This window comes from Bubalus bubalis, chromosome 4 (genome assembly GCF_019923935.1).
Source record: "Bubalus bubalis isolate 160015118507 breed Murrah chromosome 4, NDDB_SH_1, whole genome shotgun sequence".
Classification (NCBI taxonomy): Eukaryota; Metazoa; Chordata; class Mammalia; order Artiodactyla; family Bovidae; genus Bubalus; species Bubalus bubalis.
This window is the reverse complement of record NC_059160.1, coordinates 60,026,969-60,054,203: the sequence shown is the minus strand read 5'-3', so window position 1 is coordinate 60,054,203 and position 27,235 is coordinate 60,026,969. Positions and strand designations below refer to the sequence as shown.

Below are 27,235 nucleotides of genomic sequence, written 5' to 3'. Positions count from 1 at the left end.
GTGATGGACAGGGAGGCCTGGCGTGCTGCAATTCATGGGGTTGCAAAGAGTCAGACACGACTGAGTGACTGAACTGAACTGAACTGAACTGAGTCGTGCTGCTGCTGCTGCTAAGTCGCTTCAGTCGTTTCAGACTCTGTGCGACCCCATAGACAGCAGCCCATCAGGCTCTGCCATCCCTGGGATTCTCCAGGCAAGAACACTGGAATGGGTTGCCATTTCCTTCTCCATTCCATGAAAGTGAAGTCACTCAGTCGCGTCCGACTCGTAGCGACCCCATGGACTGCAGCCTACCAGGCTCCTCCATCCATGGGATATTCTAGGCAAGAGTACTGGAGTGGCTTGAGGTTCTATGATTCTAAGGCCTGCCTCTGTGTATTGTGAATACTGCCTGGTTGAAGGCAACTACCCATAATCCTTTCCAAGCTGCCAAATAAGCCTTAAATGTCATATGGCAGGGTCCTATTACCATTTCACCAAGAGTGTTTCCAAATAATGTGAAAGTCAAATAAGGGAGAGTTAGAAGAATATCTCTCCTTTTTAGCAGGCACTACCTGATGTGGCAGAAATGAAAAACTAAATGTTAATAGTCTCTGAAGATGGATTTGCATATGTCAATAATGACTATACCAAAACTAAAATAAGTTTCATTCTTTCTGATTTTTCTCCTACTATTTTCCTCCTTCTGTACTGCATTTTCCCCATTGCTTATGAGAAAAGTAATCAGACTGTCATTCTAGCACCTGCCTTCCAAATAAAGGTATATTTCATCATCCACAGACATTCACTATAATGGAAATACCAAAGCAAATAATAAATATGGTTAAAGCTTTGGAAGACTCAAATTAACTGAATTCTTTTATCAATGTCTGATAAAATTTGCTTCCCAGCTGCTCTCCAAGAAAGAAAGAACCAACTATTGTTCAAGTCCTACTACAATTTATAATGAAAGTTAGTGGGAAAAAAAAGATTTTACAGCCAAGTATTCAGAAATTCTTCAATTTCATCAACTGGGTACTTTCCTTTAGCTCCTGTGCCATTATTGTTTATATATATATGATTTTATTTTCTTTCTTTACCATTCAACTTTGAATTTCAATGGAAAATGAATATCCTTTCATACCATCATTGGAACCTTAAAAAATGTTTGTGAAAAGAGAATACAAACAGTGCCTATTCTATGATCCTAAGAAAACTGCCCACTTAAAGGCAGCTATGGCAATTCACAGACCTTCATTTAGCTCTGATAAATGATTTACAAAAGTGGAATAATGCTTTGCAGCAACTTTAGAAAAGATGTAAAGGCAAAAAAACTGATTTAATTTCTAAAGAGATAGTATGTCCCTTTTAGAGAAAAGGATTAGCTTCCAAATGAATGAACTTCTTATGTATGAAAAGAGATAAATTCTAATAATGGGCTAGCCTGTTAGAACCTGCTCCTCTTAAGCAGGACAAAAACAGGCACAACAATGCTACAGCACAAACCTTTGAATAGAAAGCATTGTGAGGAAAACATGTCTTTTCATTAACAAATAAAATCTTTCTCTACCCCTATTAAAGGTATGCATATTTCAATTTAACAGAAGTGGGAGTTCTATGGTGAATATGTAGCACAATAATTGAGTTTGGTAAAAGGAGGCTTGAAACATAGTGTTAGAATGGAGTAAAATGAAGACTGAATATTTCAAACCCTTGCCCAATAATATATATATCGCAGGATTGTAAGCAGTGGAAAAGCTCTACAATCTATTCTTTGGTCTATACTTGAACACTAGAGAAAACAGGTCTTGTAAGAAAGCATGAGCAATAAAATAGATAGGTATAGAGCAGAAACAATTACGATTAAAGAATGAAAATCAGCCACAGGAGACTTCTCTCTTCCCAGTCAGCCTGTTGCCTGAAATTCTTCCTATCAGGACTCATTCCTTTAGGCCCTGAATATCGTTTTAGGTTCAAAAGCTCCCTACAAAAAGGGACTTAAGCTCAGAAACCGTAAATCCTTAAATTATTAGCAGCAAACATATCAGCAGGGATTATAACCATCTGTTCTCAATTCTGGAACTGTACTCAGAGTTGCCTAAAGAAGGAAGTAGCTTTCTGGTGGAGGGAAAGGGAATGTCTAAAGAGAGGGAAGGAGCCAAAGATAAACTGTGCCTACTTCACTAAGGTGCCAAGAACCTTGCTCTGGCTGACAAACCTGGAAAAAATGCATGGGGCCAATGCAAATTTCATAACAAAACTGCATTTAAGTACACTGTATGGTAATCATGTGTTTATATACATCTCTCTGATAGATTGTAAGCTCTTGCAGGGAAGAAACTATGGCTTAAATTTCTTTGAATCCCTATTAACTGGCATATAATAGGTTTTCAATTGATAATGTGTTAATTTTTTTCATTCAGCCAATATATATTCAATGGAACATGGAGAACCTTAGTTATTGAGTTTAATTCCATTTTCAAAACTTCCCAAGAAGAGAGGGTGCTCATTATTCATTTGAAGTGGGAATGGGGTACTTTTGTTTGTCACAGAGCAGGATTTGGGGCAGAACAGGGTTGAAAGATACTCAGCTTTGTCCAGAGCACTTTTGAACAAGTCACACTGGTAAATATGATGCTATGTAGAGAGTTACTGTAAGCCCAAGGCATAAGGTTAGTCAGGGAAGGAAATGAGAATAAAGATGAAGATGATGATGATGAATTATAAAAATAATAGTAGTAGTTAATATTAATTAGCACTTACTATGTACCAGGTGCTGTTCTAGGCAGTGTATAAATATTAATTCATTGGATTTACACAAGAACCCATAGTATTTTAGTTGCTAAGTCGTGTCCAACTCTTGCGACCCCATGGACTATAGCCCACAAGGATCCTCTGTCTGTGGGATTTCCCAGGCAAGAATACTGGAGTGGGTTGCCATTTCCTTCTCCAGGGGATCTTCCCAACCCAGGGACTGAACCCAGGTCTCTTATATTACAGGCAGCCTCCTGCATTGCATGTGGATTCTTTACCCAACTGTGCCACCAGGGAAGCCCCATGAGAACCCTATAAAGTAGGTATAACTATTGCTGTCATTTTACAAATTAGAAAACTGAAGCTTAAGTAATTTACCCAAGAATTCTATAGCAGTCTGACTCCAGAGTCACGATCCTAACCCTTAAATGACCCTGGGGAGTAGGATTTTTGAGAGATCTACTTTGGCCAAATATCTTCAGTGTGTTACTTAAATAATATTGATGTTTCAAACCAATTTGTCTGTCCTTGAAGAGCTCCTCAGGATGAAGGTTGGTATGGACTCAAAGTGAGTCATTTCAAGGGTATTCTGTTCTTGAATGGATTATTTGTCCTCTTCCTCTGTGAGAAGCCTAGCAATTTTGGCAATGGGTGAATATAGGAAGATTGGCCCCATTTCCCACACCTGGCATCAATAAGTTCAGGGCATGTAGGAGTAGAGAATATTTTTAGATTCTTATTGGTGCAGTGTAAAATCTATCTGTACCTTGGAAATTCTGATGCCTCCTAGGGGTATTTGTGGGCCACTGCAGGTGTTAACAAGTCTTAACTTAGAAGTGAAAGTCACTCAGTCCTGTCCAACTCTTTGTGACTCCATGGGCTATAGTCCATGGAATTCTCCAGGCCAGAATTCTGGAGTGGGTAGCCTTTCCCTTCTCCAGGAGATCTTCCCAACCCAGAGATTGAACCCAGGTCTCCCACATTGCAGGCGGATTCTTTACTAGCTGAGCTACAAGGGAAACCCAAGAATACAGGAGTGGGTAGCCTATCCCTTCTCCAGGGGATATTCCTGACCCAGGAATCCAACCTAGGGTCTCCTGCATTACAGGCGGATTCTTTACTGCCTTAACGTAGAAACTCCCCTGAATAAATTTGCAAATGGAGATAATAGGAAAGTATGTAAATACATTCTAATTAAAGATTTGCTCTTTGTGAATAGCCTCCCTTTTGTTATCTGTTCTCCCTAATAGATATGATCTGGTAAGGATAGATAGTAATACTGTGTAGTGTGATGGCTTTTACAGTTAGTTTTAATTTATAAAGAATGGTAAGTCAAACATTGTACATAACCTAATGATTCAGGTCAAAGTTAAGATTCAGGCTGTTGGCTTATTTCCATTTTTTTAATGTACAAAACTTTGTATGCCCCAAAGCTTTGATTTGTATATCTAAATGGCAGTTTTTCTGTGCCATTGTGCATGGTATTTATCAGAAGAAATCAGTAGCTGAGGTGCTATTCGGAAGCATGAATCCACATACACAGAATTTCCAAATGCTACCTGATCTATGTATTCCCAACTGTGGACATTAATTTTAAGATTTCTTAAAGATGTATTTCAGTAGACCTTTGTTTTGTAGTATGACATCTAGAACTGAGAACTAACTAAATTAAATTTTGTGGTTTATCTTTCAACATACCACATGGCCCTTGCTGAGAAATTAGATGATTGGTCAAAACAAAGCAAAACATACAAAATCAAACCTTCCAAACCCAGTATCTGCAGAAAAAAAGGCAGAAACTTCTCCAGGACAGAGAAAAGCCTTTTGGACCTTCCAAATCAATTTCAAAATACTTTTGAGTTAAAAAATGTTAATAAAGTAACCTATTTTAAAAGCCAAGTGAAAGATTTTAAAATATTCCCATTGTTTTAAAATGTACTATTAGCTCAACTGTGTTTTTTGTAAGTGAGCACTTTAGTTTAAATTTTGGGTTCTTCAGTAAATTTTAGGTACAATTTCCTCTTAGCTTTCAGAGTGATGATTTCCTGGAATAAAGAAAATCTCTCTTTGTGAGTCCAGGGATAGGGAATACTTTTATTTATAACCATGGGCAGGATCAATGCAGGATCTTTTGGAAAACCACATTATTAGAATACTTTTCTTTGCCTTTTTCTCTAATTAACAAATAATATTCTTTCTATTGGATAAAATTGTGATAAACTTTGAAATGCACCCGCCCCCCATAAAGAGAGACTAAGTGTTCTGGCTAACATACTTTTCTAGATTATTTTTCTCTTTTTAATTGAAGTATAGTTGCTTTACAATGTTGTATTCATTTCAGGTGTACACCAAAGTGATTCAATTATATATAAATATATATATATATTCTTTTTCAAATTATTTTCCATTATAGGTTATTACAAGATATTAGATATAGTTCACTGTGCTATACAGGAGGTTCTTGTTGTTTATCTGTTTTATATATAGAATTTGTATCTGTTAGCCCAAAACTCCTAATCTATCCCTCCCCTACTTTTCCTTTGGTAACTATAACTCATATGTCTGTGAGTCTGTTTCTGTTTTGTGAATAAGTTCACTTGTATCTTTTTTTATATTCCTCTTATAAGCAATATTATATTGTATTTGTCTTTTTCTGACTTACTTCACTTAGTATGATAATCTCTAGGTCCATCCATGTTGCTGCAAATGGCATCATTTTATTCTTTTTTATGACTGAGTAATCAGATCAGATCAGATCAGTCGCTCAGTGGTGTCCGACTCTTTGCGACCCCATGAATTGCAGCACGCCAGGCCTCCCTGTCCATCACCATCTCCCGGAGTTTACTCAGACTCACGTCCATCAAGTCAGTGATGCCATCCAGCCATCTCATCCTCTGTCATCCCCTTCTCCTCCTGCCCCCAATCCCTCCCAGCATCAGAGTCTTTTCCAATGAGTCAACTCTTCTCATGAGGTGGCCAAAGTACTGGAGTTTCAGCTTTAGCATCAGTCCTTCCAAAGAAATCCCAGGGCTGATCTCCTTCAGAATGGACTGGTTGGATCTCCTTGCAGTCCAAGGGACTCTCAAGAGTCTTCTCCAACACCACAGTTCAAAAGCATCAATTCTTCGGCGCTCAGCCTTCTTCACAGTCCAACTCTCACATCCATACATGACCACAGGAAAAACCATAGCCTTGACTAGACTAACCTTTGTTGGCAAAGTAATGTCTCTGCTTTTGAATATGCTATCGAGGTTGGTCATAACTTTCCTTCCAAGGAGTAAGCGTCTTTTAATTTCATGGCTGCAGTCACCATCTGCAGTGGTTTTGGAGCCCCCCAAAATAAAGTCTCTCACTGTTTCCACTGTTTCCCCATCTATTTCCCATGAAGTGATGGGACCGGATGCCATGATCTTCGTTTTCTGAATGTTGAGCTTTAAGCCAACTTTTTCACTCTCCACTTTCACTTTCATCAACAGGCTGTTTAGTTCCTCTTCACTTTCTGCCATAAGGGTGGTGTCATCTGCATATCTGAGGTTATTGATATTTCTCCCGGCAATCTTGATGCCAGCTTGTGCTTCTTCCAGCCCAGTGTTTCTCATGATGTGCTCTGCATATATGTTAAATAAGCAGGGTGACAATATACAGCCTTGACGTACTCCTTTTCCTATTTGGAACCAGTCTGTTGTTCCATGTCCAGTTCTGACTGTTGCTTCCTGACCTGCATATAGGTTTCTCAAGAGGCAGATCAGGTGGTCTGGTATTCCCATCTGTTTCAGAATTTTCCACAGTTTATTGTGATCCACACAGTCAAAGACTTTGGCATAGTCAATAAAGCAGAAATAGACGTTTTTCTGGAACTCTCTTGCTTTTTCCATGATCCAGAGGATGTTGGCAATTTGATCTCTGGTTCCTCTGCCTTTTCTAAAACCAGCTTGAACTTCAGGAAGTTCATGGTTCACATATTGCTGAAGCCTGGCTTGGAGAATTTTGAGCATTACTTTACTAGCGTGTGAGATGAGTGCAATTGTGCAGTAGTTTGAGCATTCTTTGGCATTGATTGAGTAATATTCCATTGCATTTGTATATATATATATATATATACATATACACACCACATCTTCTTTATCCATTCATCTGTTGATGGACATTTAGATTGCTTCCATCTCTTGACTGTTGTAAATACTGCAGCTATGAATACTGGGGTACATGTATCTTTTTGAATTAGAGTTTTCACCTATTTTGGATATATGCCCAGAAGTGGGATTACTGGTTCATATGGTAAGTATATTTTTAGTTTTTTAATGAACCTCCATACAGTTTTCTATAGTAGCTGCACCAATTTACATTCCCACCAACAGTGTAGGAGGGTTCCCATTTCTCCACATCCTCTCCAGCATTTATTGTAGACATTTTAATGATGGCCATTCTAACTGCTGTGAGGTAATACCTCATTGCGGTTTGATTTGCATTCTCTAATAATTACCGATGCTGAGCATCTTTTCATGTGCCTGTTGGCCATCTGTATGTTTCTTTGGAGAAATGTCTACTTAGGTCTTCTGTCCATATCTGCATTTTATTATCACTGAACTATTTCACAACTCCATAAGCTGTAGAAAATTAACAATAATGCAAACAGTTCTTCTCCACAGAAATGCAAGTCAGTTGTGTCTGACAGTGCAGTTGAACAATTCTTATCATATGACCTGTTTTGCACCTCTTTGTAAATATATTTATTTGCCAATGTATGTGTGGTTTTTTAAATTTTTCTTTGAAGCAGTAGTAAGGTCTTACTGTCCCCTTATTAATTACTGAGTTAAATAAAATTGTTGACATGTATTTATTTTGTATCTGTGTGAATCATGACTTTATTCTTTAAAAGAATATCCTTTAATATTGCCATTTCTTATCCTCCACGTTACCTAAAGTTCTTCCATGTAGACTACTTAAGAATATACTTCTAAAAGTGGAATTTCAACATGCTGTATGTAGTTAAATGGGTTTTGAATGTCTCATATCTTTACAAGATTAATTCTACTAGCTTTGTTTTTTTCCATTTCATCAGGCACTTCATCTCTCCTGTGGAAACTGTAATACATATTTCAGCCATAAAAGTGTAAATAGCATTAAACTAAAAACTATGATGCCTAGGAGGCTTATGAAGATTACATTTAGATAAAATCAAACTATTACCAATTTAGGTGATTTTTTTTCTATCCTTACTTCATTACATAGAACTCTCTCTTATTTGCTTTTTGTTTTCAATGAGCTTTACGTGTTATTTCTGACTACAGGCTTTTAAAAATGATGTCTGTCCAACAGACTTACTTATTTGGATAAATCCTACAAATGAATACTTAGGTTACATGCATAATCTGGTTTCAGATTTGCATGTGTACAATGGAAATAAAGCAAGGCACTCTGATTTTAAGACATTTATTTTGGTGTATCTATGGAATTACCTCAAAATGTCAAGTTAGCTCCTTTTCTACAGTTACAATTTCTTCAAGGTACAGAGTAAGAGAAGATTGACAAATACCATTAGATTCTTGCTGCAGTTCTTGTTTATAGGCAGACTTTGACTTTACTACAAGACTATATATGACACTACCTTAGTATACAGATTCGACATTTAAAATCTGTTTCAAGCCTGCTACCTGGTTACTGTGTTGAGTTACTGAAACAGTTGCTACATAGCCATGTGATCCACTTCATCTCTGTTCTTCATTTGATCTCAGTTAAGTCTTGTTTTCATAAGTTCACTTTGCACTTATCTTTTTATATTTACGCTTTTCCAGGGTCACAAGGCAAGTCAGTGGCAAAACAGGGAACAAAACTCCCAAGAGAATCCAAAAATATTAGAGGCTTCCATCTTGGAACAGTGATGTCATCAGGAAGATTTTTTTTTTTCCTTCCCACAAACACCTAAAATAACTTCTTAGGATAAACTTTCTTGAGGGGTAAAAAGGATAATTTCAAATTTTTATCTAGTTAATTTGAATAATTTTAGAAAGAAAGAGTGAAAGTGGAGTTAACAGTATATAACTTCTATGCTGTTAAAAGTATTAGCACAACAACTATCAGACAAGAACCTGAGAAACTAAGTGAAGGGAAATACTAGAACTAATTTTGTGAGCAACTTATCTGTCAAGCAGCATTTGACACAAGAATGAAGGAAGGTCTTGTGGGGTTTTGTTCAGTGTCTTTTAGGATTTAGATGGGTTTTTATAATTAGTAGAAGACCAGGTAAATTCTATTAGAAATGCTGTGGGGGACTATTAAGTACTTTTCACTTGCTCAATGTGTTCACATAGCTTCTGGTTATTTTAAAGAAAATTCCTTGTCACAGACTATTTTGCATTCTCTTACAATTTTAATTCATTCTACTTCACATTTCTCACTGTTTTTCCTCTTTTCTTGACAGTTCTGTTTAACTGTCACTCAGTATTCTATACAGTGCAGAGGGTGTTACAAAAGTTGACTTGTTTAAGATAAATGAGCCCCTGATTGTCGTACAAGAAGCCAATTGCTAGGGCATGTTTTCTTCCATAGTCTTTTTTTGTTAAATTAATTCATTAAGATGCTTCTTTTCACACTGGAAAATTGCTTGTTTCTAGGTGAACCATGTAAAACATAGTCTTCATTACTGAATATGTTCATGTGAATATCAAGGTGGAAATACTGATATATTAAAACTTATGCTTATTTGATAACTCTATCAGAATGTCATTACCAAATCTGTGGTCATTTGTACACATCCAGAAACAACAACTGCAGCTACTGAAAGAACTGGTTTTCCTCAATACCCATCCATCCAAAGCTAGTGCTTTTTAAAACAGTCCCAGCTAATGACTGGGACTTGAAAAGAAATATATTCATTTTGTAAAGTTCCTTTATAACCAGCCATAGGTTGGTTTGTTTTTCAGCTTTTGATTTTTTCTTACTGAGATTATATTCACATAGCATAAAATGTATCATTTTAACTATTTTAAAGTATACAATTCAGCAGTTTCTAGTATATCCAAAAAAAATTATGCAGTCATTGCCATTATCTCATTCCAAGGCATTCCCATTACTCCAAAAAGAAAATCTGTGTCCATTAAGCAGTTACTGCCCATTCCTCCCTAAGCTCCAACTCCTAGCAACCACTAACCTACTTTGTCTTTATGGATTTGTCTTCCCTGGACATTTGATATAAAAGGAATAATACAGTACGGGGCCTTTTGTGTCTGGCTTGTCTCACTCAGCTAATGTTTTCAAGGTTCATTCTTGTTGTAGCATGTATCAGTACTACATTCCTTTTTATGGTTGGATAATACTCTGTTGTATGGATATACCACATTTTGTTTATTCATTCATCAGTTGATAAACACTGGGTTGTTTCCACCTTTTGGCAAGAATAAAGCAACTATGAATATTCAGGTACAAGGTTTTGTGTAGACATTTGTTTTCCATTCACTTGGGCAGATACTAAAGAGTAGAACTGCTGGGTCATAAAATAATTCTGTTAAACTATTTGAGGACCTGCCAGACAGCAGCAGCACCATTTTACATTCCTACCAGCAGTGTGTGAGGGTTCCAATTTCTCTGCATCCTCATCAAAACTTGTTATTATTTGTGTTTTTCATTATAGTCATTCTAATAGATGTGAAGAAGTATTTCATTGTAGTTTTGATTTGCATTTTCCTAATGACTAAGAATTTCAAACATCTTTTCATGGGCTTATTAGGCATTTTCATATCTTCTTTGGAAAAATACCTGTTTAAACCTTTGCCCATTCTTAAATTGGGTTCTTTTCTTAGCATTATGTGGATAAATATGACATAAAGAGAATAAACTTTGGAATTAGATACATGGGGTTTCCAATCCCTGCTCTCAGTAACCTTGGATAAATTCCTTAGTAACAAGCCACAGTGTCCTACCTATAAATAGTACTGGCTCCATGTATTTGAGAATTAAAAGAAAATGTGTGTATATGTGTGACACAATCAATCATGAGCAGTCATTATTATTGATTTTTAACATTATCTGAAATAAATCCCTTATTTTTAAAATTCTATTGACTAATTCATTCATATATTAACTGGTGATATTTTGAACCCACTATGTGTTTGATATTTTGATTATTCCATCATCTGCCTTTAAAGAGTCAGAGAGTTTAGCAGATAGGAAAAGCTGAATATGTAAGCAAATGATACAGTGAGGTAAATATTTTAATTGCGAGAGGTACAGGGAACTCTTGGAGGTCTGAGGAATGACTGGGGCTTTGTGTCTAGGCCACTAATAACCTATTTGTTTGAAAAAATAGGTTGTAATTCTTTACTTCACATGTTAGTGAAGTTAAGTGCCAAAACAGAACCCACAGAGTGAAATTCCCTTTTTATTACCTATGAGAACTGGCAAATGAGAATTAGAGGCTAAATATACTACAATTATGATCTTTAGTCCTTATTCAGAATAATGGAAATACTAGGATCCCATGTTTTCTTTAATCTTAATGCTACTCAGCCCTTATCGGGGAAACAATGAAACCAATGCCCTTCAGGAATTCTGAGAGCTGACTGAGCCAGCTAAATTACATGCCTGGTACTAATGCCCTTAGAGATGCAAAAATAGAAGGCCAAGGACACTTGGTCAGTGTTTACTTTTATAAATTTAATAATTGTATCTATAAAATATTTCCTAGTGGAAAAATAATCATTTTTCCATTTCCACATATATTGTAGTTTTTGAAACTACAATATATTGTAGTTTTTGAAGCCATAATTTTCTCTGCTTTTTCTATCTAGATAGCTAGAGCAAAGAGGTTAAAAGATACCAAAATTTCATCTTATTAAGAATTAACTAATACCATACTGTTTCTATGGAGAAGGCAACGGCACCCCACTCCAGTACTCTTGTCTGGAAAATCCTATGGACGGAGGAGCCTGGAAGGCTGCAGTCCATGGGGTTGCTGAGGGTCAGACACGACTGAGCAACTTCACTTTCACTTTTCACTTTCATGCATTGGAGAAGGAAATGGCAACCCACTCCAGTGTTCTTGCCTGGAGAATCCCAGGGATGGGGGAGCCTGGTGGGCTGCCGTCTATGGGGTCACACAGAATCGGACATGACTGAAGTGACTTAGCAGCATACTGTTTCTATACCCCCACATGTGTACTATTTCATTCCATTAAATATTTACATTGCTAAGGTATAATATGACTGTAGTTCCAGTTATAGTATTAAGGTTTTGAATGCTAAGACTAAGACACTTTGCTGTTCTCACTATTTGAAATGCCTCTGAAGTTTCTCCACCTTGTGGAATAATTATTATATATATTATATCACATATTTTATATATTCATATATTATATATGAATATATATACATATACATACACACGTGTGTATGCGTGTGTATTTTAACTTTGTGTGTTTGGTCACTAAAATTCACCTCATAAGAGGGAACAGGACTTAAATTACAACTTATCTTCCACTGAATGTAATTGTTTTCAGACAAATTGAAGTACATTTCCAGCTCTTATAAAATTGGCAAGGCACAAGTGAAATACCACAGAGATACGAGACCTGGGGTTGTGAACCAGAAGTCAGATATCTGTAACTTCAGCTTTTTTCCATGTAGCTTCGCCCTCCACTCACTCCATTATACTAACAATTGAACAGGGAGACTAGGCTTTCCAGACACACAGATCTGATCTAGGCTTCCAACTATCTATGAGATGGACCTTCCAAATGCTACAGCACTGAAAAGGAATTAGTCTTAAGAAAATTTGCAAAGTGATATATTAAACTCATTTTTGTACCTTTACAATACTCAAAATTTGACCTAAATATACATGTGATTCACATTCTTCAAAGCATATTCATGAAAAGTTGAACATACAAAATATAGTATTTGGAGAATCAACCTTATTTTCCTATTGGCTTGTATTTTATTTTCAGAGATGTCAGCTCTCACACTAACATCTTAGCTTTCCAGTATTTTTTTTATCCTTTAACCTCTCTATTAAGCAGTCCAAAGCCCATAAACAAATACTTAAATGTTCTGGGGAACCTTTAAAAGGAACTTCACAGGGAATTGCTTTCCTGAGTGCAAAAATTATTTTGTAACACTTCTAGTTCTTAAGTCTTCTGGTTTCCTAATCATCAAATAAAAAGAGTAATCTTAGGCAACGTTTGCCATTAAAAGAGAGTATGTCTTACTGTTTAGAGGAAAATAAGGCTAGATTCATTTGCAGTCTTATGGTCAAAACACCAACAATTTCCAACCATGAACATATTTTCCTGACTTGTCCTGCTACTAGGAAACACAAGGTAGTAATGAAGTATAAAGAACATTCTGTACACCTTCTATTATTGTATCTGTAGTTACTCATTGCCAAGGGACTACTGGCAAAGCTATACCATACTAACATAGGAACACTGAAATAAGAACATTAAGATTTTGAAATGAGTTGAGAATAGTCTCACACTAACTGTGTCAAGTTGGCAGTTTCTATTTTGTTAATATTAGGAACAACATTGTGTCCCCGTTGGTGATAGGATTACCCATTCCTCCATGTGACACATCAAGTGTGTGAGGTTGCTGCTGCCTTTCATTAGCTGTAAAAATGATTTAGGGCTGGAGATGGAAGTAAAGAATGGTAGGTCCAGAAATCCCTCTTTCTAGTAAAACCAAAGATACTCAACAAAGATGAGTCACACACTCCAAAAGACAGGTACTTCTAAATTATTCTCTTTGTAGATTTTCCAGACTTGTTTTTACTCTTTCTTCCCTTTGGACCATTTCACTAATGAACAGAAGAGAAGAGAGAACCAATGATAATTTCAGATTCAACATTAAAATGCAGATGACTTGGATAGATTACCTATTCCTATGAAAAGACTCTCTTTAGCGAAAGCTTTTTCCTTGGTAGCATATTGAGGGTAGAGGTGGGGTACAGTAAAAAGAACTCTGAATGTAGAAATTACTATCACTGTGACTATAAGCAGGTAAATTAATCTCTCTGTACCTCAGTTTCCCTTATCTGTGAAACAGTATTGACAATGCTCATCTTCCAGAATTGTAGTAAGGATCAAGGGGAAAAAAATGCATGGGAACAGGCTTTATAAAATGTAAAAATTAAGAGCTTTTGGTGGTGGAAATAGTCTTTGCTCTCTTATGTCATTGCTCAGTTTATTTATTTATTTTTTTTTTTTTGGCCATGCCACATTGACCTGCATCTTCTGCAATAAAAGCACAGAGTCCTAACCACTAGACCACCAGAGAATTCCCTTTGCTTGGTTTAGATTCCATGATCCATGATGATTATTAATTACTTGAGTCTATCTCCACCTCTCTTGCCCTCATGTCCTGTCTATGCTCTTTTTTACTCTGTTCTTGACATATTATCAACCCTGTATAGATTAAATTTTTACAGCACAAAAACAACAAAAAGGGATGGACGATGAATTTCACCTGAGCTCTACTCTTCATTAACCTTTGGGAAGTCAGTTAGCGTTCCCAAGCCTCAGTTCCTCATCTAAGAAAGAAAGTGATGATGACACTCCACTCAGTTGTTGTGAAGATTAAATTCAATAACGCCTGTAACACGACAGCACGAAACCCGGCACACAGTAAGTGGTAACTGTTAGCAGTGGTGTTTATAATCCATGATAATCATTTTTTTCTCTGCTGAGAACTCAGACCTGACACTAATTTACAAATGTTCATTTCCAAATACACGTGTATGTTTGCTATAAAAATATGTTAAAATTTTGATTTAATATTCTCATTTAATAACCTTATTGTTTTTAAACCCTATGTCCTTTTCCGTAATACCTTGAAGAGCCAAGAGCTTTCAAATTAATACATATTCACAGTACAGCAAAGAATTTTTAAAAAGGATATAAAACCATGGCCTTAAATCTGTCCTGAATTTATAAAACATGACATATAAGATGAACAAATATAAATATGTGAATAAAAGTCTTCAGATTCAGAGGAGAACAATGTTTGTAATGACGTTATATGAATGATTCTGCTACCTGACTTACACAGCTAGTAGCTAAGTAATATCTTCCTCAAACCTCACTCTATGGTTCCACAAGTTTTGATGTTTACCTTCAGATTTAGAACACATTAGTCAAAACTCTTATAAAAAAGAGTTTCTGGTTACAAAGAAAAATCCACTTTAACCTTAGTGTAACTCAAGGCATTTAAACAATTCTCCACAGCCTTCTTTTTTTTTTTATGTTTTCATATATTTCTTTTTGTTTTTTTTTAATTTTATTTTATTTTTAAACTTTACAATATTGTATTAGTTTTGCCAAATATCGAAATGAATCCGCCACAGGTATACCCGTGCTCCCCATCCTGAACCCTCCTCCCTCCTCCCTCCCCATACCCTCCCTCTGGGTCGTCCCAGTGCACCAGCCTTCTAAGGCCTGTGTGTTATCCAATGAATGGTATTTTAGTAAAACAATGAAACATTCCATGTTCCTTCTTATTACCATCCATCATCCCACAGCTGTAAAATCGCCAGCTGCTAGGAAAAAGGGAACTAAATCAGTCCTCCCCAGCTGCACAGAGAAAAAGCTTAAGATCTCCCTGCCACATCATTTCTGGGATCCCAGCAGGCTGGAATCAAAGTACCATTTTCCGTGGCATAACACCCCTGCTGCTGCTGCTGCTAAGTCGCGTCAGTCGTATCCGACTCTGTGTGACCCCATAGATGGCAGCCCACCAGACTCCGCCCTCCCTGGGATTCTCTAGGCAAGAACACTGGAGTGGGTTGCCATTTCCTTCTCCAATGCATGAAAGTGAAAAGTGAAAGTGAAGTCGCTCAGTCGTGTCCGACTCTTAGCGACCCCATGGACTACAGCCTACCAGGCTCCTCCATCCATGGGATTTTCCAGGCAAGAGTACTGGAGTGGGGTGCCATTGCCTTCTCCGCAAAAAGCACCTGCTCTATGATTTATTCTTGTTGTTATTGGGAAAGAAGTGTCTGTGAGAGAAGTGGTAGAAAAGACAATACAAGATAACAATAGTGATGTAAATAGTGGGTACTGAATGTCAGGCACTGGCTACCCCATTTTTAAGCCTCACAATAACTGTGTAAGGTAGACATTGATCTCATTTCCTTAAGGAAAATTTTCTTGCTGCAGTGGCAGCAGACTCGCTGTTTTTCATAGAACATGATTTCTATAATACGATCTATTGATAAAACCCCTCAGCTATAGGAGGACAAACAGGCTGACCATCAATGTCAGAACTAGGGCTTCTCACGAAGCCTCTAATACGGGCTATTTCTTGTGCCGGATCCACAAAGGAACCCCCAACACCATAGACTGCTTCCTTTAAAGTTTCCAAAATATTACAGTGGAGTGATGGGCAGGTTTTGGGGGTCTCCGACTTTCTTACACATGTAAATTCTTAGAGAAAAGCTGTAAATATAAGGATGGGGAAGAATTTAGTTTAGAGCCACAAAGCCACCAATGTTTCTGCCCCATTTCACTATATGTTCTTTTTTGAGAAACACTGCTGAGTGTTAGCACTGTGGTTGAAAGAAATGATTCACTTACCACCATCCACCCTCCTTTATCCTCCTTGTGAATCTCACGAGCTCAGAGGCTGAAGACAAGAAGGTTTTCTCTGTTCTCTCTCATCAGGGAACTCACTGAGTGACCTGGTGGCTGTCATGAGAGAGGCAGCCCAGTTGCCTGTGTCCCTTGCCACAGAGATGTGGCTGACTTTGTCATGTAGATGGAGAATTCCTTGGTTGGCCACTCCACCTACTTAGGTGGGTATTAGACCTGTGAAATGAAACTTGCCAGTTTGGTCAGGGATGTGCCGCCCATTGTGTGAGAAGCCCTCTTTCTTGAGGCTGGAGGCAAGTTGAATCTGAGCACTAATAACACAGTTGGCCATGCCTTTAATTTCTTGCAACCATTGTTTTTTGCAAATCTGGGCTGGTCTCAGGGATTAAGGCAATCAGGACTCCACTGAGAATACATAGGATGGATCAAGATCTTCAAGTGCAATTCCACCCTTTTGGCTCCATCGGCATCTTTGTAGAACCATAGTGAAGGCTCCCACATGCTCACATATAAGCATAGGACTTACATAGGCATAGGACTATGTAACGTTCTTGGCATAGGACTGGCAGAGATAAACACAAATGCCCTCTTTCATGAAGTGCCGCACAGCCCAGACATCCTTGTTATCATCACCACTGGCAAAGCCCTTGATCATCTGGCTGAAGATTATATAGAATGGTTGTATTTTAAGACTTCTGCCATCAGCAGACCAGGTCAGAAAGGGCACTGAGGTGGCTCTGCCTTGCTGCTGGTACCGATAACATCTTACTTCAAATCTGGATATTGAGGCCTGCAGTGGCTCTGGGGCCACAGTGGCTGAGGCTGAAGCACTGGGAATTGATGATGTCCCTACCAGCTAGTGTATAAAGATGCTTGCTTTTATTGAGGGGCCACAGCTAGGCCTGGCTGTCCTTGCCCTCAGAAGCACAGAGGGATCCCTATGGAGAGATAGTCACAGTGGTCAGGTAGTCTAGGGGGCTGATATGATTGGTCTTCAGTTTGCAGTTTACCAGGCTTCATATCTTGACCAACTTGTCCCACGCACAGGAGACAGTGATGGGATTGCTGCTATTGAGTGAGAAGCATATGCAAGACACCCCTCTCAGTGGCTCTCACTCTAGACAGTGTACTTGCAAATACCCAGAATATATAATAAAAAACTTCTGGGATTTTCTCTTCAGCCTTAGAAAATGTTGCTAGAATTGGCATAGGATTGGCAGAGATAATCTGCCAACTTGAAAGTTTATATTCAGAAGATTTACTTTAAAAAAAAAAAAAAAGAAAGAAGCTATTGCTTTTAAATGCATACCCATGAATGCTTTATAAGGCTCTTGAGAACTCTGGTAATTTAGTTTGGTTGATCAGAGTCATTCAGGTTGTCTCATAGGTCATGAGACAAATCAAATGTGGCCTATCCTGTGCCACTCATGTTTTGGGGGCCTCTAAGCTTGTATCCATCTTCAGGACTCTACCCTGAAACTATCCTGTAAGGCTCAGGTTACAAGAGACAGTTGAAGAAACAAGAGGCCAGTGTCGTAGTCTGTTTGGGCTGCTAGAAGCAAGTACTATAGACTGGGTGGATTATAAAAGACAGAGATTTATTTCTCAGAGTTTTGAAGGCTGAACGTCTGAGACCCGGGTGTCAGCCTGGTCAGGTACTGGTGAAAGCCTTCTTCCAAGTTGCAGACTGCTCGCTGTGTCCTCACAGGACAGAAGGAGAAGCTAGCAAGCTATCTGGCTTCTTCTTTTCAGGGCACTAGTCCCATTCATGAGGGCTCCACTCTCATGACCTAATCACTTCCCAAAGGCTCCATCTCTATGTACCATCACACTGGAACTAAGGGCTCAACAGAATTTGGGGGTGGGGACACAAACACCCAATACATTGCAGCCTGCAGGCTCTCCTTTCACTAATGCACCTAAATATAATGGCAGAAAGTTACTAACATCTTAACTCATACAGACTTGTTTTCAGTCTGGTTGACACGTCTCTAGAAAATCTAGGTTACTTTCTATTTGACTAATACCTGAACCCAATTAACTTAGGTGTAAAAAATTATTTCATCATTTATTTGAAACAATATTGACTCAAAAACCCATTAATGAGTAGAAACTAGTACATGTTTGTTGAATGAATATTGCACTTTCTTCCACTTGGGAACCCCAGATTCACTTCGAAGTAATAGCATTATTTCTATTCTTGTTACTTCCTGGCTGCTGTCCTAATCATTTCAGTTACCCCAATGCTACTCTGCACCCTGCCAACTCAGCCCAGCTAACAAGATAATCAGGCTGGCTAACTGGTTCATGGTCCCTGGTGGCCCTATCCTATATCAGGGCTGGTAGAAAGAAGACAAATGTGTATGTCAACGCTTTAGGTAACAAAGTAAGGATATTCTGAAGCCTTTTATTTATTTTTGATTTGGTTTGATTAGAAGTATCAGAAGAAAATATAAAATTAAAGAATCAGAATGCTCTCCTATTTCCCTATTCTCCATTCATGCCTCCACATGAATCCCAAATGGTTCTTGCTGTCTGAGACACTCTGTGTCTTTTTTGGAAGAAGATGAGGTGAGGACAAATGGTGACAGTAATTTACATCCTCTCCCTATTCCTATGTTGCTATCATTCAACCAAATACCTGCTGAACACCTTCTTCTGGCTCAGGTAACACAATAGATCCTGAGAATACAAAGATCACACAGTGCCTGTCCTCCTGGGAGAGGCAAACAAGTAAAAGTTCACAGGAAAAGTGCAATGAGAAGTGTGAGCCTAGAGGAAAGAGCGTTTAAGTCTGCCTTAGGGTGAGAGGCCACTCTTAAGAGAGGAAAATTATTATTCATTCTACTGGCTGGCAAGCAGAAGATACCAGGAGTTAAACTAAGGTTCTTATTTTTTACACTCTAAAGTCCATTTAACAATAGTACCCATTTACTGTCAAAGCTGGTTTCTATGTGATAATGCCACAAATATGATTATGCTAACCTCTCCTACTGCTCACCTTACACTTTATATCTGAAGGTCATAGTACTAAAATCTGGCATGAATGTTTTCCAAGGAATCTGGTTATCATGCTTGACTATTTATAATTCATAAATGGAAGATTAAACAAAAACAAAACCAAGTTAATAGGCACATCCTGGGATGACCATGGAGTTGGAGAGTGAATCATCAGAGGAAGAAAGAAGAAGCACTGTGCAAGCATAGACTCACTGTAAGAGAATTTAGACTATCTAAGGATTTTTTTCATAAGTGAGGACTTGTTTTACATACCACGTGGAATGCTCCAGGGGCCTTGACAGGTCTGAAGCCATCAATAGGTATGCACTGGTCAGCATGGCCGTTACAGAAGCAGCTGCCCTTAACAATGAAATCATAGATTGCATAGTGGGTAAAATGTTGAGGCTCTGCATTCAGGTGGTTTCTCTGACAGGGACAAGACTGTCGTTTTAGCAGCTGCACACGGAGGTTGGTGATCTTCAGCTGCTCCTGCACCTTGGCACCGTAAGGGTTCTCCATATCATTCGGTGGTGACAAAGCTCTGAAAATAACCTGTAAAGAAAAAGAAAATGCGGTGCATATACAGGACTGTGTGCAAACCCTGAACTCTTCTGCCCCGTGTAGTCCTGCTTTGCTTTATACCTTTCATCATCTACAAATGATAAGATAAGAGGGTTTCAGACCTTGATCCCATCTGGGGAAGAGCTGCCCTATTATTTCAAGGAACAGATGTGCTGCCTGTTTGGATGCAGAAGTATAAACTGAGTAACAGCAGAAACCTGACTCTTGGGATAAAGGCAGCCATACAAAGATCTTGAGAGAAGAGCCTTCCAGGCAGAAGGAATAGCCAGTTTAAAGACCTTTAAGTAGAATCAAGCTTGGCTTATTCAAGGAAGAACAACAAGATCAGTGTGACCAGAGTCCAGGGGACAAGGGGACAGTGTTCGGAGAGGAGGACAGAGCCCTTGTATGACAGATTATGAATACAGTGCCCTTTAAAGGCCATGGTAGAGTCATTCTAACTGTAGTGGGAAGCCACTGGAAGGTAATAGGCAGAGAAGCGATGTGATCTGATTTGCATTTGTGTGTGTGTGTGTGTGTGTGTTCTATAAGGGCTAAACCAACTTTCTTTCTTTTTTTTTTTAATTTTATTTTATTTTTAAACTTTACATAATTGTATTAGTTTTGCCAAATATCAAAATGAATCTGCCACAGGTATACATGTGTTCCCCATCCTGAACCCTCCTCCCTCCTCCCTCCCCATACCATCCCTCTTTTTAAGAAAGGGAACTTACTTTTGTGAGGAGGGTGGATTACAAAGAGTAAAGAACAGAAGCAAGAAGACCAGTTAGGGAGAGACTGCAAAATAATAAAGATCCAGGCACTTATATTTGTAAATGAGGTATGACCTTTTCAAAGGCTCATCAGTTATTAACTGAGGCCACTTCCACTAGAAATATTTTTGGTCCTCCTTTTCTGGATCTGCCTGGCAAGCCTGTGGCATATATTTGGAATATTTTTGTGTGTTAGTCACTTGTGTGTTAGTCACTCAGTCATGTCCAACTCGGCAACCCCATGGACTGTAGCCCACCGAGCTTCTCTGTGCATGGAATTCTCCAGGCAAGAATATTGGAGTGAGTTGCCATTTCCTTTTCCAGGGAATCTTCCCAAATCAGGGATTGAACTCAGGTCTCCTGCATTGCAGGCAGATGCTTTACCATCTGAGCTACCAGGGAAGCCCGAAAGTGAAGTCACTCAGTTGTGTCTGACTCTCTATGATTTCATGGATTGTAGCCTTCCAGGCTCCTCTGTCCATGGGATTTTCCAAGCAAGAATACTGGAGTGGGTTGCCATTTCTTTCTCCAGGGAATCTTCCCAACCCAGGGATCAAACCCAGGTCTCCCCTCATTGCAGGCAGACTCTTTACCGTCTAAGCTACCAGGGAAACCACAATATTTTTACTGGCAGTAAATATACAACCCTTTGAGAATGGATCTGATTTCTGGAGTTAGTCAAAAGTCATTTAAATCCAGAGAAGGCAATGACAACCCATTCCAGTACTCTTGCCTGGAAAATCCCATGGACAGAGGAGCCTGGTAGGCTACAGTCCATGGGGTTGCTAGGAATTGAACACAACTGAGGGACTTCACTTTCACTTTTCACTTTCATGCATTGGAGAAGGAAATGGCAATGCACTCCAGTATTCTTGCCTGGAGAATCCAAGGGACGGGGGAGCCTGGTGGGCTGCCGTCTATGGGGTCTCACAGAGTCAGACACAACTGAAGTGACTTAGCAGCAGCATTTAAATCCAATGCAGTAAGTAATAAACCTGATTGAGTTAGTTAACAGCACTTTTGGTGAAAAGCAAGGTATAATTAAGTAATGATTTTTTTTTTTATTGTTTAGGTTATAGATAGGTTATAGATTCTATCGGCAATTTAAGGTGTTAGGAGGGAGGGAGGAAAACCAGAGGGAGGAAGGCTCAGAAGGGCATGTGAAGGAGTCTATACCTTATATGGGGGTAATAACATGGGCCTTGGGGTGGGGTGGTGTAAAATTCTCTAGTGGACCTGTTACCTTGGAGTAGAGACTGGTGGAGAAGGAAATCGCTGCCTGTTGAAACTAGTGAATATAAATATAATGTAACATGAAGGATTATTAGAAGGAAGGCAACACTCATGCATGAGTTGCCTCAACACTCATGATGAGTTACACCTCATCATGCAGTTAAACAAAACAGACAAAACCTCAATCAATTTCATTGATTTATATAGTAAGAAACACGAAGCTCATCTGAAAAATTCTTAAGCATCTCTTGGCTTTAAAAAAAAACGTCAAAACCTTATTTACAAAAAAACAGAAATATTTTGATAACCACATACAGCCATCCCTTGGTATTCCAGAGGACTGGTTCCAGCACTGCCCCCGCCCCAATACCAAATTTTGCAAATGCTCAAATCCCTTAGCTGGTCCTCCATATCCACAGATATGAAGCCTGTGGATACAGAGAGCTGACTATACTATGAAATAAATTATTAAAAAGTAAGCTTTGGATAAACTCCCATTTAGAAAGAATGTATGTAAAAGTGACTTTCCAGGGGGAAAAAAAATTTTCTTTAAGGAATACTTTGGATAGAAAAATTTCATTTTACAAATCAATTTTGCATGGAAAGTATGAAAAGACAAGACTCTACTGTGTAGGATCAGATTTCCAGGTCTACTGGTACAGAACTGTCCTCAGTGAAATATAACTTAAGGCAAGGTGCTAATTCAATGGACACTAGGCCTCCTCTAGCCAATTCTCCATCCAGCAGCCAGAGTGATTCTTCACTAACAGAAATTGGACCATGTCCCTTGCTTAAATCCACACCCACCCAAAGACCTCCCATTTCTCTCAGAATAAAATACAAAGTCCTTATAATGGCCCTGCTTTATTTTTTATCTTAGTGCTATTACCACCTGCACATTATAGTTGTAGTTGTTTAATGTTTTACTAGTAGTCTTTTCAATATAGAATATAAACTTCTTTTTTTTTTTTTTGGCTGCACCACAAGACATACAGAATTTTAGTTCTCTGACCAGGGATCAAACCCATGCCCCCTGCAGTGGCAGCGTGGAGTCTTAACCACTGGACTGCCAGGGAATTCCAGTTCCCTAGAATGTGAACTTCTTGAGGGGAGTCACTGATGTATCTCAGGACAGTGCCTGGCACAGAACAGGCCTGGTATTCAACAAATTTTTGGTAAATAAATTGATTAATTATAACATTGTTCTCTGCATTCAAATAACAGATGAGAATTTCAAATAACTTCCTTCTATAGGTCGTAAACAAATTCACATACTGAATTCATGTCACAGCACTAGAAGGGAACAGGTAAGTTATATTAAAGCAATAGTTATAAATAATGAATTATTAACCAGTATGTAGCTAATTTTGAACTTGCAAAACTTAAGAAAGCTGTGTCTTAAACAATAGTCTGTCCCCTTCATTCACATGTAAGGTGGCAGAAAGCAACACATTATCAACTAAAGTTTTCCAACAAATAATATGTCACCTATTTGAGAGTCAATATAAAACTAATGTCTTTTGAGACTTCCCTAGGGGTCTAGTGGGTAAGATGTGCTCCCAGTGAATGGGGCCTGGGTTCCCTTCCTGGTCAGGGAATAGGATCCCATGAGCCACAACAGGCTCAGCCAAGTAAATAAATATTTTTTTAAAAGAATGAATGTCTTTTTCTTTGAACAATAGACTAAACAGAACATGGTTTTATATTTCCAATCATTAAAAAAATTTTAAAAAACAGTGACTTCATTGTGAGATTTACATAGGGTTTATTTTCCATATGACTCCAAACACTGGCATTATGTTAGACACTTGTGAAGAACTCTTGCTCTAAATAAGATCAGTGATGTGGCTACCTCCCAATTTATTAACCAGTGGTGCAAGGACATGGAAAAGGGTAACCAATGCTAAGTAAATGTGTTCCACTCAAAAGTCTTTGCATACTACACTGTCACCCACCCATCCTTTTCCTGAACATTGGTGGCAACTGTGTTTGCTCTCTCTGCTCCTGGCACATTTTCACCCTTGACATTTACCCTAGTTCCCTCTCTCTCCCTCCCCGTGAGAATTGTTCAGCACATGCAAGACTACAGGAAGATCTGTCAAGGTTTGTAGGAACTCAGAGGCTATTTTGCTTCCTGAACCCAGACTGTGGAAGCTGAATGGTGGCTCTGTGCTTGGTGTGCATGACACCACAGTTGGCACGCTGATATCAGCAGGGAACGGGCATTGTGACCCCCGAGGCTGCATGCTGGAAAGGAGACAGCAGAGTGCCACAGACACAAAAGTGAACGGGAATTCAAACCATGAAATCTTTTTTTCTAGAAAGGAGACGCCTTAATCTGATACCCTGGGAAATGGATCTACCCTGCACCAGGAAACAAAGAGTGTGCCAATCCAGATGCTTCAAACTTCTGGCAGGTCGCCTTTTGGGTCCCACCCAGTTTTCCTTCAAACATCCACAGAAGAAGCCTGTATGGCACTACTAAAATGAAGGAAGAAAAAGTGTAGAAGCTCTCCATATAACATCAGCCTCTTGTGTCTTTGTTCCCATCAGGAACTTGATGTATACACAGGGGCCATCGCTGTTCCTCTGTCTGTGATTGCTTCTGAAGATGCACTCCTAACAAGACATCGTTAAAAAGCCAGAGGGGGGTGAGGATCCAGCCCATTTCAATGTTTCCAGCTTGTTAGTGCTATTGGCCAGGACTTCATGATCTTAGGCTTCCCCGGTGACTCAGATGGTAAAGAATCTGCCTGCAATGCAGGAGACCCTGATTCAATCCCTGGGTTGGGAAGATCCCCTGGAGAAGGGAATGGCTACCACTCCAGTATTTTTTCCTGGAGAATTCCATGGACAAAGGAGCCTGGCCAGTTACAGTCCATGGGGTTACAAAGAGTTGACACAACTGAGCAACCATCACTCATGATCTTATCTTTTTAACTAAGAAATTTGATTATGTTTTAGTGATTATACTATGCTCATTACAGGAAAATCTGTCACTCAAAGTGTAGAAAACATTAAAAACTTACAATCTGATCCACGTGGAAGACAACCAGGGATGCCAGCTTGATAATATTTTTCCATCTGAACTTCTATATGTATACATACAGAGTATAATGTAAAAACTTTGGTTCAAATTTGCAAAACCTTGTGAATATTCTTCCAAATCATTAAAAATAACTCTACATCAGTTGTTCTCAAAGTGTGGCCTCCTAGACCACTATCATCAGTAACAACCTGGGAACTTGTTCAAAATGCAAATTCTTGGGCCCTACACCAGATTGACAAATCAAAAACTCTGGAGATGGAGCCCAGCAATCTGTGTTTCAACAAGCCTTCCAGGTGGTTTTGAAGCACAATAACATTTGCGAATCACTGCCACATAATTTTAAAAACTGCTTGGCATTCCATTGTGTCACTATGACACAATTTCTGCAGCCAGGCTGGTATCATTGTTTCCAGCTTTTCAGTATAACTCGTTACAAAGTACAATGTTATAGCTAGAATATGGGAGTTTATAATAATATCTTGACACATTTCCAAATGTGAAAATCAAGAGTTATAGTTTCAAAACCTATCTGAGCTTCTTGAATGAATCATGTACCCTTTCTTACCTAATCTTTGGAATCTTGACATTTCTCAGTCTTGCCTCACTTCTCTAAGCCTGGAATGCCTCAAACTTTGCCTAAGGATCTGGATTCTTGGCTTAGGCTCTGCCATTTCTCATGCTCCACTAAAACAAAGAGATCTTCTGAACAGGGTAGAATCACCTACATGTTCTTTCTTTTCTAGAATACTTACAAAAAACTCTAAATAATACTGAGAATTAGTTAAAAAATGGCATTCTATACATTTACATAGCATTCTATTTATACTCAGAAATTTCAACAGAGTACCAACACAGTGTGGACAAAATAAGTAGTAGAGTAATATTAGGTATATAATAGTCAAGGAATTCTTTCCATTCTGAAGTCATAATTTACATACCGTTTTATACCTAAAATTGTATTGCCTGTGTAGAATAATACTTCAAGAAACTTAGTTATCACATTTGAAAAAAACAAAAACAACTTTTTAGCTGCTAGTTTGAGGAATATTTCAGGTCCAAGCTGATTACCCCTTCCATGGACTCCTCTGGCACTTGTTCTTCCCATGATGGCATTTTTACACTAGTACATTGTTATTGCTTATTTACTTGTCTGTATCCCACATTAGACTCTGCTCAGTGGGCAAGGATCTTGTTTGTCTGGTTAACAGCTGTGTCCCCCAGCATGTCCCACAGTCTTTGGCAAATTGTAGCATTTCATAATTAAGTTGAATGAATAAATGAATGACTGATTTCTCCAAATAGCATTTTTAAAAAAGGAGAAGCCAAATAGGGAATAGGGTTTAGAAAAATAAAGAAAGCAAGATGGTCTTACCACAAGTTCTGCACTCCTGATGAGGAGTATGTGAACACACATATTTGTATAAATACCTATGTAAAAATATAAGTAGTACATTTCAAGTGGTTTCATAGATTCTTTCCCTTCAGTAGCACACAAGATCTTTCATGTTCTTCAGAAAACAAATCAGGCAGGCATGAGCAAGGACCCAAACACATACAAATACTAGATATTTCCCATGGTTTCTGGTCTAGTTTTTTTTATTTACCAAAAATAGAAGCTTCAGGATCATAACTGCAATTGTTATTTAATGGTTTTTGAAAGCCTAGATAGCTTCATGTTCTCAAAAGAGCTTTTGGTTTCAATGATTTTCTCTATTTTTCTATTTCGTTTTTGCTTTTTAAAAACAAAAAAAAATTTTTTTAATTTATTTTTGGCTGTGCTGGGGCTTCATTGCTGCTCGGGCTTTTCTCTAGTTGTGGCGAGCGGGCGCTACTCTTTAGTTGCTGTGGCTTCTCTTGCGGTGAAGCATGGGCTCTAGGTTGGGCAGGTTTCAGGAGTTGCAGCACATGGGCTTTGTAGTTGTGGCTCCCAGGCTCTAGAACACACACAGGCTCAATAGTTGTGGCGCTAGGGCTTAGTTGCTCCAAGGCATGTGGGATCTTCCCAGATCAGGGATCCAACCCATACCTTCTGCACTGACAGGTGGATGAGATCAGATCAGATCAGTCGCTCAGTCGTGTCCGACTCTTTGCGACCCCATGAATCGCAGCACACCAGGCCTCCCTGTCCACCACCAACTCCCGGAGTTCACTCAGACTCACATCCATCGAGTCAGTGATGCCATCCAGCCATCTCATCCTCTGTCGTCCCCTTCTCCTCCTGCCCCCAATCCCTTCCAGCATCAGAGTCTTTTCCAATGAGTCAACTCTTCACATGAGGTGGCCAAAGTACTGGAGTTTCAGCTTTAGCA

At 38.7% G+C, this 27,235-nt stretch overlaps 1 protein-coding gene across 12 annotated transcripts in view; it reads right to left on the bottom strand.

The window, feature by feature from the left end:
- Window positions 1-27,235, bottom strand: part of NTN4 (netrin 4) — a 135,565-nt gene that overhangs the window by 66,981 nt on the left and 41,349 nt on the right. For all 12 annotated transcript variants that reach the window (XM_025283686.3, XM_044941485.2, XM_025283683.3 and 9 more), the window contains exon 3: window positions 19,584-19,862. In XM_025283686.3, coding sequence (XP_025139471.2) covers window positions 19,584-19,862 — 279 coding nt within the window. The remainder of the gene's footprint in view (window positions 1-19,583; window positions 19,863-27,235) is intronic.